General features: G+C 30.2%; 3 protein-coding genes across 4 annotated transcripts; 2 read left to right on the forward strand and 1 right to left on the reverse strand.

Moving 5' to 3' along the window:
• Window positions 1–5,703: 5,703 nt before the first annotated feature.
• On the forward strand, window positions 5,704–6,687 carry LOC105851137 (ras-related protein RABF2b-like; the record flags this gene model as incomplete). The annotated part of the gene is made up of 3 exons (XM_012716665.3): window positions 5,704–5,982; window positions 6,400–6,477; window positions 6,568–6,687. Coding segments are annotated over exons 1-3 (231 nt in total), but the record flags the coding sequence as incomplete, so codon positions are not given.
• A 4-nt stretch (window positions 6,688–6,691) lies between these two features.
• Window positions 6,692–8,562, forward strand: LOC101494819 (ras-related protein RHN1-like; the record flags this gene model as incomplete). Its single annotated transcript, XM_012716659.3, has 6 exons — window positions 6,692–6,706; window positions 6,797–6,946; window positions 7,291–7,339; window positions 7,582–7,655; window positions 7,795–7,888; window positions 8,331–8,562. Coding segments are annotated over 6 exons (480 nt in total), but the record flags the coding sequence as incomplete, so codon positions are not given.
• A 1,170-nt stretch (window positions 8,563–9,732) lies between these two features.
• On the reverse strand, window positions 9,733–14,229 carry LOC101495148 (uncharacterized). 2 transcript variants are annotated; one of them, XM_004503378.4, is made up of 7 exons: window positions 14,076–14,229; window positions 13,818–13,950; window positions 13,160–13,263; window positions 11,863–12,007; window positions 11,629–11,769; window positions 10,153–11,518; window positions 9,733–10,059 (listed from the first exon to the last, which is right to left on the reverse strand). In XM_004503378.4, the coding sequence occupies exons 1-6, from the start codon at window positions 14,114–14,116 to the stop codon at window positions 10,154–10,156; spliced, it is 1,929 nt and encodes a 642-aa protein (XP_004503435.1). In that variant the 5' UTR covers window positions 14,117–14,229; the 3' UTR covers window positions 9,733–10,059; window position 10,153. The 2 variants fall into 2 exon arrangements, with proteins under 2 accessions (XP_004503435.1, XP_004503434.1); XM_004503377.4 differs by having other exon boundaries at window positions 9,733–11,518.
• Between the last annotated feature and the right edge of the window lie 6 nt (window positions 14,230–14,235).

Raw genomic sequence — 14,235 nt, forward strand, 5'->3', positions numbered from 1 at the left:
CGGAAAAAGAAGTGAAAGACAATAATAGATTTTTATCTTTGCTACCTCAAATTACTACCTCGTTTTTTAATTATTTAGAAGAAATTATAGATATTATTATAATTAATTCATATAATTATTAAATTTTGAGTTCGCATAAAAAATATAACATTTATTCTAACGATATCGATATTTATTATTTTCATCATAACGATATCGATATTTATCATTTGACTTATAATTTAAGGATTACCTCGATCTTTTTAACTCTGATTTTAAGTTTGTAAACACAAATTAATAATTCTATTTAAGTTTGCTATTTATCATAAATAATTTTTTTTCTCTATATTACACTTAATTATTTATTATCTCAATCCTCATATTCCTCTTTGCAATAAATAAGCAGAGATAATTTTGAGATAACAACATTTAATACTAATTTAAAAATTGAAAACGACAAATAAAAATGAATAATTTTGTTGTTGTTGAAAAAACGACAATTAAAAAAGAACATAAGGAGAATATTAATAAGTGATCTATTATAGATAAATAAGTGCTTAAAAGTTATCTCAAATTCTAACAATAATATTTTTTAGAATTATAACTTAATGGTTTTTTTTTTGTCTGTATATTTAAAATAATTATTTGATCGATGCCAATTCAAATAGTTGATGTACATCTCATAAATTTTGTCAATAATTAACTAAATTACTTAACAAAAAATATATTCAATGATTAAATTAATCAACTAAAAATACATTTAAAAATCAAATGACTAAAAAAAACATTTATACATGTTTTTGTAATTTTAATATATTTTAAGAATATATTATAAGAATCTTTTAAAAAACTATTATAAGATCACTCACACGTTTAACTAAAGAAAAAAAAATCAAAATGAAGTCACTTTCGTGGAATATATGAGATGGGTCGGACGCTGCTCTATGTTGAGTCTGAAAGTAGATAACAAGTCACGAAATTAACAATCAGACAAACTTGATTAGTAAGACACCAATACCATATTAACCCAATTTTAATTAAAGTTGCTATAGAAGGCTACCCAACACAACTCCATTTGCTACTGGGTAGGGTTAGAAAAACATAATACACTTATTTCGACCCAAACTGAATTCGAGTTGAGTTGACACACTTTGATGTGATTTCTTTTTTAAATTATTTTAATTACTTTTATAAAATAATATTACATCTAATATTTTAATAGGAGACAAATAGTTCAAAATGAGTAAATAAAAATTAATATATTTAATATATAATATGAATTAAATATATTTAAGTTTTGTTGATTAATTTTTATTTCATGAGGAAATATATGATTTCATATATTTTATTGTTTTTTTCCAAATTATTTATACTTTTTTATTTTATTTTTAATCTTAAAAAAATGACTCCCTGTCAAAAAAGTATTAAAATAAATAACTCAATCCACTTATCCATCAACTCTTGTTGGGTTGAATCATATTACTCTTAATTTTAGGAAATTAAGACCCAAAAAATATTAACATAACAATTAATTATTAACTTTGATAGTTTTAAAAAATATATTAAAGTTATAAACAAAGAGGAATAGTCAATGGTTAAGATTTTGTCTGCGAGTTTGCAGAAAAATTGAAGAGATGTCTTTAAAATTTAGGAAGGAATAAATAAAAGGAATGAAGAGCTCTAAGAAGAGATAGTTTTGAACCTTTTGTGTTTATTTATAATACAAAATCTTCTCTTATTTTGCTAAATTTAAAAATTGTATTGAAGGAAGATTTTGAAAGAGTCAGACAAATAATTCATACAATTTTTTATATTATTATAATACTCTATAAATTAAAAGGATATTAATTATAAACATCTTCTTATCATTCTCTACATATTCATTCTCTACAAAATTTATATTATTATTTTTCCTCTCCCTCAGAAGTCTTCCCTTCCGTTCGCTTTTAAATTCATAAACAAAGCTTAAAAAAAACTTTCAACCATCTTGTTTGATGTGCGCGAGACTTACGAAAAATGTGAATTAAATTGGATTGGCTATTGATCAATCTATTGATATGAGTGGAATTTGATTAACATTAATTGTTATATTAATTTTACGGTAGACCTACTTAATATTATTCTATTTATTGATAAATGTGTAACAACTAAATTGATTTATGATTATAGATAATGGAAAAGACCCAAATATCTTTCATCTATTAATTGAGTTTTGGTTTTGGTAGGAGTAATTTCCAAATAAATAAGTTCATAGGAACTTTAATGTAAGTGAAATTACAAAAATATCCTCAATAAAAATAAAAATTCCACATCTTATCCTCAACTTGTGACATCTCCGATGTCTCTCTCACTCCCGTGGAGCTACCAACTATATTTGTAAATTAATTTGGCCTTATTGGCTTTGGCTTGGTGTGTGTCGCCGTGAAAGTTGAGTTTGTAAGCCTAATTGGACTTATATATCAAAATGTTAAAAATTTAAATATGTTATTTTAATTTTTATTAAATTAATAGTAAAAATAATTATTTCAAAATTTTATCTCACTAAAATTTTCGATAAGTAATTTTTTTCTTCTAAATAATCGGTAAAGACTTTATAATTATCGAAAATTTACTCTTTACAATGTTTGGTGGTTGTATTTGTTTATCCAAAATTTTAAGACATAATTTACTGTAGTAGAAATTATTTACTAGAAATTTTGCCAATAAAATTTTCGGAACATTATTTATACTATCAGAAATTTTGTGCCTTGAAATTTTCAGTAGTTAATTTTATTCTACCGAAAATTTCAAATTTTAAAATTTTTGGTATGTACTATTTTTTTTTTAAACTTTTTTTTTTGGAATTTTTTAATTATTATTTTTTGAAATAGGGATGAAAAAAACACCATTATGTATATATTTAATTAAAGCATTCACAACTGATCAAATTTTTGAGTCACGAGAAGTTGTCGTATCATGGACAAGAGAGGTTGACCGACAAAATCGAGTAGTTGTTATCATTATTCGCTCTGACAAAGAGATCGGAAAGAGATGAAGGAACTCAATGACTTCAACTAAAATATGTGGTTGTCCGTTAAAACTTACATCGAGAAATTAAAAAATGATGAGTGATAGATTATTAGTTTAATATGTAGACTTCACAATCAGGATCATGTTGCTCAAACTAAGACTAAATATTATAATTCTTCAGTTGTTGCATCTCTTTGTTTCTCTTTTTACTTTTCTCAGCGGTAGCTCTTCTATTAGATTGTGTAGGAGGTTGAATTCGATAATGTTCAACGGTATTTTTCACTCGTATGGTACTCATCGAAAATATATTGAATATGAAATAAATATAAAAAAACTTAAAAACAAAAAATGTGCCAAAAATTTCATGGAGTTCCACTTGAAGTTTGAAATTTCCGATAGTTATTTTTCAATATCGGAAATTTGAAATTTTCGTATTAAAAAATAACTACCAGAAATTTCAAATTTCGGTTAAAACTACTAGAAATTTCAAAAGTGAAATTTTGGATATTGAAAAATAACTACTGAATATTTTGTTCTTGAAATTTCTAGCAAGAGATTTTATGAGGAAAAAATTTACTTGTTCCAGAAAATTCAGATTGTGTATACCATCAAGTATTTTTTTTTTGTTTTTACCATATGTCTCTGTCTCTCCCGCATGTGCAGTTCTTCTCCCTTTTTAGTGTTTGCCAACACAAAAACACAAAACAACGCTCTTCTACAAGTAAACTCGAGCTATAAATGATTGTGAAGGATCAATATATGAATTTTGGAATTGAAGAAGATTTGATTGCAAAGGTGTTCTCGTTTTAAAATTATATATCAATGTCAGGATATAGTATTATTTTAGAGTTGAAATATTTTTAAATATAGAGTTGACTATCAGATTTAGTGACTAAACAATGAACTTGTTAACTCTAAGCATTGCTTTGACATCTTTAGATAGTTATAAAGCTTTAAACATTATTAATATCCACACTCTATTTGAAAAATATCACCTCGTGTATTTCAACGTAGAAGATTAATTTTCAATTCAATTATGACATTTCATTATTGATGTTCGTCAAGAATCAAATTTAAAGAGTTTATCAACTACACAACAATTGTGTTTGTGTTTGATTCAACAAAAATTTGAAGATTACTCTGCCTTCCCGCAACTCATTATATTTCTATGACTACAATATATAAATTTTTTTCAACAATGAAAATTATCAAGACTTAGTTGACAAACAAGATAGAAGTTGAGTTTCTAGAAGATAGCATATCGGTTTTAATATTGGTACAAATAATAAATATGAGTCCTTTGTTGATGATTAAGTCATTTAAAAACCATAAAACATTACTTTTGAAATATGTTTAAATCATGTAGTTTAATCATTTGATAATCAACTTTTTGCATATATTACAACTTAAATTTTAGATATACTGTGTGATTTATATATTTGATTTATACTTTATTATGACATCTCCAAGCTTTTTCGTCAAGTTCTCTCAGTATGTGATTTACTCTATGTTTACTTAACAGTTAGTAGTATTTATATGTACATTTAAATAATAAAAAATAAAATAATAATAATAATAATAATATAATATAATATAACGTTAAGGGTAAAATTCAATAATTTCTAATCAAATGTTTTTTTTACTCATCTCTAATCAAATGCTATTGTTTCGTTTTATTGTTATAATTATATTCATCTAACTATTTGTTTTATTTGTATATTATAATTTTGTGTTTTTGTCTATACTTGTTTCTAGTTGTTAGAACATGTTGTCGTTTAGTTGACTAGTTGTTTGCAAATGTTTCATAGAAAATAACATTTTGGCCATCTAAAACGAAAAATAAATAAATTCAAATTAATACTGAATCTAAAAAAATGGTTTTGATAAAGATCCTAAAATATTATTGAGAATGATGAATATCCACGTTCTTTTAAACTCAAAAGCTGATAATTTGGATAATGGAAAACTTAATAGGAATATTGAACAGTAAGATATTTTGATTCAAAACAATCAAAATGAAAATTACTATCATGAAGAAGCTGAATATTTTGATGATGCATGTCTTAATATGCATATTTTAATGATTGATTGCATATTTTCGAAATGCTAAAAAGAACATGAACCAAGTGGTGTAGTGTAGACTTGACTTTCCTGACTAAATGAGTTGACATACAAGTAAAATTTCAAAAATATATGACAATTGATAAACATCTTCAAAACCTTACAAAAAAATAAAAAGAAACACTAAAAAAATGTTTTAATTAGTATAATTTCTATTGTTAGATATTTTGTTGAACATGTTTGAAATTGAATATTTTTCTAAATAGAAATTGTTAAAATCTCATTTGTGATATATACCATTTAACAAAATAGGTTAGATCAATTCAAATATTTTCAAGGGCAACGTTTATTTTTCCATCCAGAGCACCTGAAATTCCATGATAGGCTTTGTGTGTGTATATATCTAAATATGGATAATGATAATTAAACATACTTTCTAACACACTTTTTTTGATTAATTAAAATATACATCGGTCCCACTAAATTTATATAGCACCCACATGTTTTGGTGAAAGCTATGTAAATTTTAACCAATCAAATAAAGTCACTGTTAAAGAGTGTGTCGTTAGCACTCATCATCTATATATATATATATATATATATATATTAGTGTGTGTGTGTATGCATACACTGTATATCTATCTATCTTTGACATATATCAGTTAGGTCCGAAGTAACTTTTAAGAAGGCATCACGCAAAATAAAACAACATGCAAGGCAATTGATAATAATATCAACAAAATATATACATAGCAGTTTACTTACCAGTCAAACTAACAAACTACCATTCTTCTACGATTTCAACAAAATGTTATTTCATTTCTCAAACTTTTTGCATATCATAGTCTTGGCTTCTCTTTTCAGTCTCTGAAAAACCTTTTTTCATTGAACAGCGAAGCTATGGCAAGGAATAAGAGTTTACAAGCCAAACTGGTGGGTATGTCTTCCTTTTTTTATTTGGTAAAATAAGGATCAACTCCTTTAATGAATTGAAATAGCTCCTATTTGGCATATTAGGCATTAAGCCAGAATAACATATTACACATACCATGAAATGAGAAGCAAATAGCTTGTATAAGTAATTTAAGGACAAATAATTTCTTCTGTAGAAATTTATGTTGGATTCTAAGTAAACATATTTGATTAATTATGTGATATGAGCAATTGTTTAATGTTAGCATAATAGCTTGTGTACTGTTTTAATTTGCTAACTAAATGATTATGTCTATTCATTAATCAGCCTAAGCTCCTATATTATTTTGCGAATTAGTTTCAAATATGATCAAAAGTGCATATTTAATTAGCAGAAAATATTTATCCAAGTTGTTAAAATTATGTATGACTTTGTAGGTACTTCTGGGGGACATGGGAACTGGGAAGACGAGTTTGGTTCTTAGATTTGTCAAAGGTCAATTTTCGGATTACCAGGTTGCTGCCTATGATTGTGATATTTTCTTTAAAATTCTTCACATCATTATAGATAATTCAAATTATATTAGCATAAATGAATGTGTGTAGGAATCGACAATTGGAGCAGCATTTTTTACTCAGGTTTTGTCATTAAATGAAGCAACTGTGAAATTTGATATATGGGACACAGCAGGGCAGGAACGATACCACAGTTTGGCTCCTATGTATTATATTTTCGGATTACCAGGTTGCTGCCTATGATTGTGATATTTTCTTTAAAATTCTTCACATCATTATAGATAATTCAAATTATATTAGCATAAATGAATGTGTGTAGGAATCGACAATTGGAGCAGCATTTTTTACTCAGGTTTTGTCATTAAATGAAGCAACTGTGAAATTTGATATATGGGACACAGCAGGGCAGGAACGATACCACAGTTTGGCTCCTATGTATTACCGCGGTGTATATGACATTACAAGCATGGTAACTAAATATCGATTATCATATAGCCTGCGATGATTAATCATTTGAAATATGAACTTTGAAGCAAATTATTTTCATTCACATGACCTGTCATGAAGTCGTTCAATGAAAATAACATTTGAAATATGAACTTTGAAGCAAATGATTTTCATTCACATGACCTGTCACAAAGTCGTTCAATGAAGATATCATTGATAATTGATTTTCATGGATGATATAGAATAGAAAATGTGTAATGTTACTCATATTGTATCTGCGCTTCAATAATTTTTCCATCAGAAAATATCATAAAAAGTGACCCCGTATCACATCAAAGGAAATAAATGGTGCATTTTGTGTCTCAGGATTCTTTTGTACGGGCAAAGAAGTGGGTTAGAGAAGTGCTAAGACAAGGTAACAGAATAGTCAAAAAGTAAATATCTTGTGAACAAACTAGAGAAACATTAAAGTAAATTATTTGGTTCTAAAACTTATGATGGTGCAGTATGTTTGGCTAGAGTGGGATAAAATTTGGCTGAAAGCAAAGCATAGGCTGAAATGTCTTTAATATATATAATCATGAGAAAGATTGTCACAAATTTACATTATTATGAATACTAATTTGGCAGTTTACTTAATTTGATAAACCATGTCAGCAAATCCAAATTTGATCATATTTTTGGTGGCAAACAAGGCTGATTTGGAAGAACAGAGAAAAGTAGGAAATGAGGTATTATTTCTTGTAAATTGTTGTCTCAACATTATAACTTTGCTTATTTTATAATTTTCAGAGGTCTTATCCTCTTCTCAGGAACATAGACAGCTAAAAATTTGTTTTGATGCTATCATCTTTCATATGATGGTTATAGGAGGGGGAGGAGTATGCTAAAGAAAATGGCATGTCTTTCTTTGAAACTTCAGCGAAAACCGCACAGAATGTCAATGAGCTCTTCTATGAAATAGGTAAAACAATAATTTAACATCCACCATCTTAAATATTTTGGCAAAGAAGCAGTGTCTCACAATACATGTTTTAAGAACATATACATTTGACTTTTGGCTGAGACATGATTTTTTCCAATTGTATGTTCTGAAGTTCTGGCCATTTGTTATGTTAAAGGAGACCAACATTGAGAAGGTGAAAACAAGAGGCAGTTTTGCAATTGAAAGTAAATATAAGAAATAAAAAAAAATAATCTTAAACCAAACATACCTTTATAAATGAGTTTTACCCAATAGATCTTCAGGGGGAAATTTCTTTCTTCCTCTTGCTGCACTAATCGCCTCTGCAAATTCTTCTGGTTGTGAAATTCTAGACCTTGACATCTGAATATGGTGACCCTAATGACTTAATGCTCATATTAAGATTCTTATATCCTAACTTACTGAAACAAATATTTTGCAGCTAAGAGATTGGCAAAAGCCAACCCTGCACGTCAGACTGGAATCAAGCTGCATGGCAGCACACGAGAAACTGGAAGAAGCCGGTTTTGTTGTTCTTAAGCTTAATGGCATGTCCTAATCTTTTGTAAGATATGTGCTATATATTGTACTCAAACTCACTCAAAAAGAAGATATGTTTGTTCAGTGTACATTGTAAGATCTCATGCCCAAGAACTTTTCATTTTAAGCTCTCACATGCAAAGCTTTTTTTTTAAGCTCTCACATGCAAAGCTTTTTTTTTTAAGCTCTAAACTTGTTGGTCTACTAAGGTTTCTAACTTAGCGTTCTTTAATTAAAATTGTAAACATTTTAATATTGTAACACTGCATGCTTGCTCTTGATCTTAGTTTAGAGACTAGTTTACAAATGCTTAAAAGAATATGTGAAGCCCTAATATGAAAATTTATAAATAAAATTAAAGGATTATTATGTGAAGCCCTAATCTAGCTTGTTAGAGAAGATTGATACATGAAGAATGAAAAGACTTCATTCAATGAGAGCAAGAGAGACATTTTGATGAAACAACTCAAACAAAGCAAATTATGAATGCTTGAGAAAGCAGGTCTGCTCAATCAAAATCTAGAAGTTGCTGTCTAGAATCACAGAGCTGTTGCTATAAGATGAGTTAGCTGATATTTATCAGAACCTGAGAAACTTTTTTGCAAAATTGTTCTACAATTTCCAAAATAATTTTACCATTTAAAAACCCCCTGCAAAGTTCAAATGGGGAATATCAAAAATAATAATAATAACAGCAGCATCAATGGGAGAAGGAAAACAAAATATTCTTCACAAGACGAGAAATATGCTTTTTGAATTTGTCCTTTTAGAGATGGAATGGGAACTGCAACACTATTTCCTTCCTCTATAAAATTACAGCTGCTCGGAAGAAAAACAGAAGAGAAGCCTGGTTAAAATGAAAAGCAAGAAGAAAGGAAGAGATTCATATGTGCTTTCATTGGAGTGTGATCTTTTAATTTTATGTAGAGCTTATATTTGTATATCTGTTTAGAGCTACACTATTTTGTTCTAAAATCTGTGAGGATGAATTGTTGCTAGCCAGCTGGAGAGGCTGGAGTTGAAGAAAATAAAACTACTTGCTTTGCTGTTATTAGCTTAGAGAAGCTAAAGTTGAAAAAAAACTTCCTATCATGGTTTTGACGAAAAATATACATAACTAGCTGAGAGAGACTAGGTGGATCATATAACACTTGGGGTTTGACAGTGGAGAATCTCATGTCATGTTCAGCTGTATCAAGCCAATCAAAACGCCACATTGGATATTAAACAAGTGTAGAAATCACTTGAACACCATCTTTTTCAACAAGGCCAATCAAACAATAATTCGACATTATTTGTACAAATTATACAACTATAAAATAATATATTTTAATACACTAATAACATTGTACACAGGGGGGAGGAGGGGATTAGGGTTGAGCAAAAGCTCTGAAACAATAGCGCCCATCTCAATATCCTTTCAGCCTCAACTCAAAGAGAGTAAGCATATCGTCAATTTGTGTTACAACTTACAGCTACTTTTACAACAATTCGAAGAAAAAAAATGAATTGATACCGCGGGTATCCTATAGTAGCGTCAGATTGTCAACCAACACAGATAAGACCACCCTATGAATATGATGACTTAGTACAGGCCCAAAGAAGTAAACAGTTTGCAACAAAAGAACCACCTGGTGTATATTAGATTGAAGTGAGATCATCATAATGAATGCAATCAAGCATATGAGGGAGGAGTATTTATTCAATTTGTTACTGTCATTTACCTTATATTCCTCTCAAGGCAGCAAGCCTAGTTGCTAAATCATCATAGTCAGGCAAGTTGGGATGCACATGCCGAGCTTCGTGCGATCTATCTGGCTGAAATGAAGCAGCACGAAGAAATTCTTTCTTAGCTTCTACTACTCTAGTTTGTTCACGCGGAAGGGAAACTGATCGTAGGGCAAGAGTAACAATCTCTGGTGTCTCATCAGACCCATCTCCACTTCCATTCTGCAGTTGCTCTCTCTTTGAATTATCCATTTTATGTGCATGGTGACTTTTTGACTTATTTCGTACTCGTTCAGGCACTATACTTGAAGGTTTTTTACTATAATGAATCAGTAATTTATCTATTATTTTTTCCTCTGCAGCATTTTGATGCTGCTCATCATCAAACAAATTTTGCAGACCACGTCTTGATTCAGCTCGTCTCCTACTTCTGCTCCTTGCTTTTCTCGCAAGTTCAGTATCTGCATTAGGGGAATCGTAGTGACTAGATCGTGATCTCGAGTGCTTTCGCCTTGTAGATTTTGGTTTTACCATAGGGATTTCTTTAGCATCTTCACAAAAATATAATTCCTTTTTATGACTCTGTTTCATCAGTTTCTCGTGTCTACTGGCCTGCCAATCCAGGTCAGAATTATCCAAACCTATTCGGATCCTCTCTGACATAGATGCAGCATCAGAGTTCTCATGAACTGAAGGACATGTAAAGAAGCCGTCGCTGTCAGTATGTGAAGATACTACATTGACTCCATGTGATTTGTTCTGATGCTTAGATATATGTTTAACATACGGAGGTGGAATGGCCTTACTATAGCAAGGCTTTAGCATACGCTTTTCATCATTTTGAACTGTTCTCTCAGGTTTATCAGTATCTGGCGTGCCAAGAAGATTAACAACACATGGCTCCTTCACACTACTCCTGAAACGTGATCCTATTCTACTAGCAGTTGTAGTGTCCTGGCTTATTCTTGGTGGGGTTGGACTCCCCCAACTGTTGGGCAGCTTGCAACCACCTTCAAACTGTTCCATAGTTTTCTCATGAAATGAATGTCCATTTGGTTTTACCATATTATCATCCTTCCAATAGCTTCTATCACTCTTTGTAGCAGTATCCTCTAACATTCCTGTTAATGAATTATCATTGCCATCCTTTTTCCCAAGGACTTCACGACCATTTAGTGGCTTGAATCCATTTTCAGGGACTGTGGATTTATAATGAAGATCATGATCATCTCTGTTTAGGATAACAGCTTCCTTGCCATTCTCCAACAAAACATCATTCTTTACATCTTTCTGGTTACCATTCTTGCTGAGTGATGATATATGATTATCAAACAAATTGTTACACATACTAGCACTCTGGCCCTGTTTATTACAAGTTATAACAATTTCAGGTACGTTCTTAAAATTTTAGCTAAGTATTCGATCTTACATTGAAGCTGGTAAAAAATGAAAAGGAATACAGAAAAATGCACCTGTGCAAATGCAGAGGATCTTGACATCCTTAGTTCGAAAGCCTTGGAGTCCCAATTTATTGAGAACTCTGATGCAATTTCCTGCATCAAGCAGACTTTCCTTTCCAATGTAGAAGACTTAATATTCAAATTTGCAGCAAACTGGTAATTAGCAATTTAGTCAGTGAGTGCTAGAAACCAGGAGAAGTCATAGATAATGTAAAGTTCTAATAAAATAAAAACACCAATAGTCACCTCTGGATTGACAAAACACTCTAAGGAACTCCCATATCTCTCCTGAAATATTTGCCTAAGGTCACGTAACTCTGGTAAATCGGAAAATCTTGCAGCAGCAAACATCAAAGATGATACTGCCACTCTGCATTCCTCAGGGCAGCCACTGTAAAAGAAATGGAACCAGTTATATAAATATTCTAACTTCAGATTTTTAAGGAATAATATAAAAGGGCAACCTACTCATTATAATATTGGGATATCTGTATATATCGTATGGGTGTTCACAACTAATTCATATCTGTCAGCTGAAAATAATTGGACGACTATATTAAAATGTATTTTTGGTCTCTGTATATTGTGACATTAATTTTCAATCTGGTCAAATACCAAAATGGTTTTTAATTTAGTCTATATACATCCAATTGTTTGTTTTCATTTTGGTCCTTGTTATCTCTTGATGTTATAATACAATTTATTGAAGTTAAAGCAGAGTTAACTTTATGAACCAAATTGAAAATGATTGTCACAAAGTTACTTCATATCTCTAAAGACATTCTCAACCTGACCCTTGCACTTCACTGTATGTCTACACCAGTCTCACAAAGTTGACCAACAACAGTGATAATGATGACATTCAAATAATCAACATGGCGGATATAAAGATTAAACTGAACTCTTTTTTGTACAGGAAAAATTGAACATAGGTGTCATTTATAATAATAAAAAATGTAAAAGAAAACATGAAGCTCAACATAAGAACTCCAAAAAACCTTTGTTCAAATGTGCCTCCTCCCACGGCTACAACTACAACATAAACTGAATATCTCAATTATCAATTTATTCTGACCAGTTTATCACAGTCACACCAAAATTACTATTACAAGATGGATGTGGCCAACAAGCTTTGTTTAGCGACATGCATGTAAACTGATACATTACAGTGCTGCCTGTGAGTAATGTTGGTAACCATTAAAGCGGTTTCTCTTTCACAAATTATGGCAGCATCCTTGACAGAAGGATCAAAATTTTTTCCCCTAAAAATTATGGAATTTCTACAATTATATCATGTCTGTTAATGATAATATTGGAAGAAATAACATAAAGCATAGGTATCATCAATTATCCAAATTCCACACGCAGTAAAGTCTATTCTTGGCATGAGCACTAACATAACTATGTGGCTAAACATAAGCATAGCTCTGATGTCAAACATAGCATTTTATATGCATAACTCTGATGTTAAATGAAAATTTAGAAGACAAAAACATAAAAATAAAGAAACGACATGAATATAATCTAAACAGAAACTAATTACCTTAACTTCTGCATCACTGAGAGATGCTTCAACACAAGCTCACATGATTTCTCCACAAAACCATAACAAGATGACAGTGTCAACTCAACCAAGAGTCCTTCAGCCTGTTAATTTGACCACATTGCAAACAAAATAAGACTTAATTGAGATAATTCCAAAAAAAAAAAAAAAAAAAATACATTACTCCCTCCGTATTATAATAATTGTCCAATTGGCAAGAAAAATTTGTCTCAAAATAGTTGTCGTTTTTTGTTTCCAATGCAACTTTAATTTCTTTTGACCAATTCTACCCACTAATTAATATTATATGCATCACTCCCAATTTATTATCTCTCAGCTTTGCATTTATGATAATTTGAATCAACCAATGGTTTATAGTGATAATTTGTTAAAATTATTTTTTCTCTCTTTCATTTATCATATTTCTTAATATGTGAAATGGTCAAATGCACAATTATTTTAATATTGAGGTTATACAATTAAAACTAAAAAGTCTCAAATAAGCCATCATCCATCGAAAACTATCTTAGCCAACACTATTTTCACTCTAAGGCACAACCTCACAATTTACCACATGGTGAATAATCAAATTAACTTAACCTAATCCAGAAACTGCACAAAACAAAAGCACATAAGGAAGAAAAATAAAAAAAACTACCCTTCCATATGCATTGATATCTAGACCACTGTGGAGAAGATCAGCGATATCTTTCTTGAGAAACTTCTCTGTCGCTCTTCTCTTTCTCCTTATCACTTCAATCCGATTCTTGGTCAATTTGACGTACGATTTGCTGAAAAACAATAACAGAACAAGAGAAAGCTTATATATCATATAAAATAGCAGCATAACCACACTCTCAATTTCCTTTCCTCCATGAACAAACAAATAAAAAGAAAGGGAAACCACAGAGCGAACCATTTTGCGGCGAAGGTTCTGCCGAGTATTCCCTCCAACATGATGGAAAATCTCGACTCAAAATGTTTGACTCAGTGAGTTATTTGACTCGGAAACTCAAATTTCGATATTTGCTCTTGACATTTGACGAAGCTTCGTCAGAGAGTAGCAGTGACTTACG

The sequence above is a fragment of the Cicer arietinum genome, unplaced genomic scaffold, assembly GCF_000331145.2.
Source record: "Cicer arietinum cultivar CDC Frontier isolate Library 1 unplaced genomic scaffold, Cicar.CDCFrontier_v2.0 Ca_scaffold_6232_v2.0, whole genome shotgun sequence".
In the NCBI taxonomy this organism is placed as follows: Eukaryota; Viridiplantae; Streptophyta; class Magnoliopsida; order Fabales; family Fabaceae; genus Cicer; species Cicer arietinum.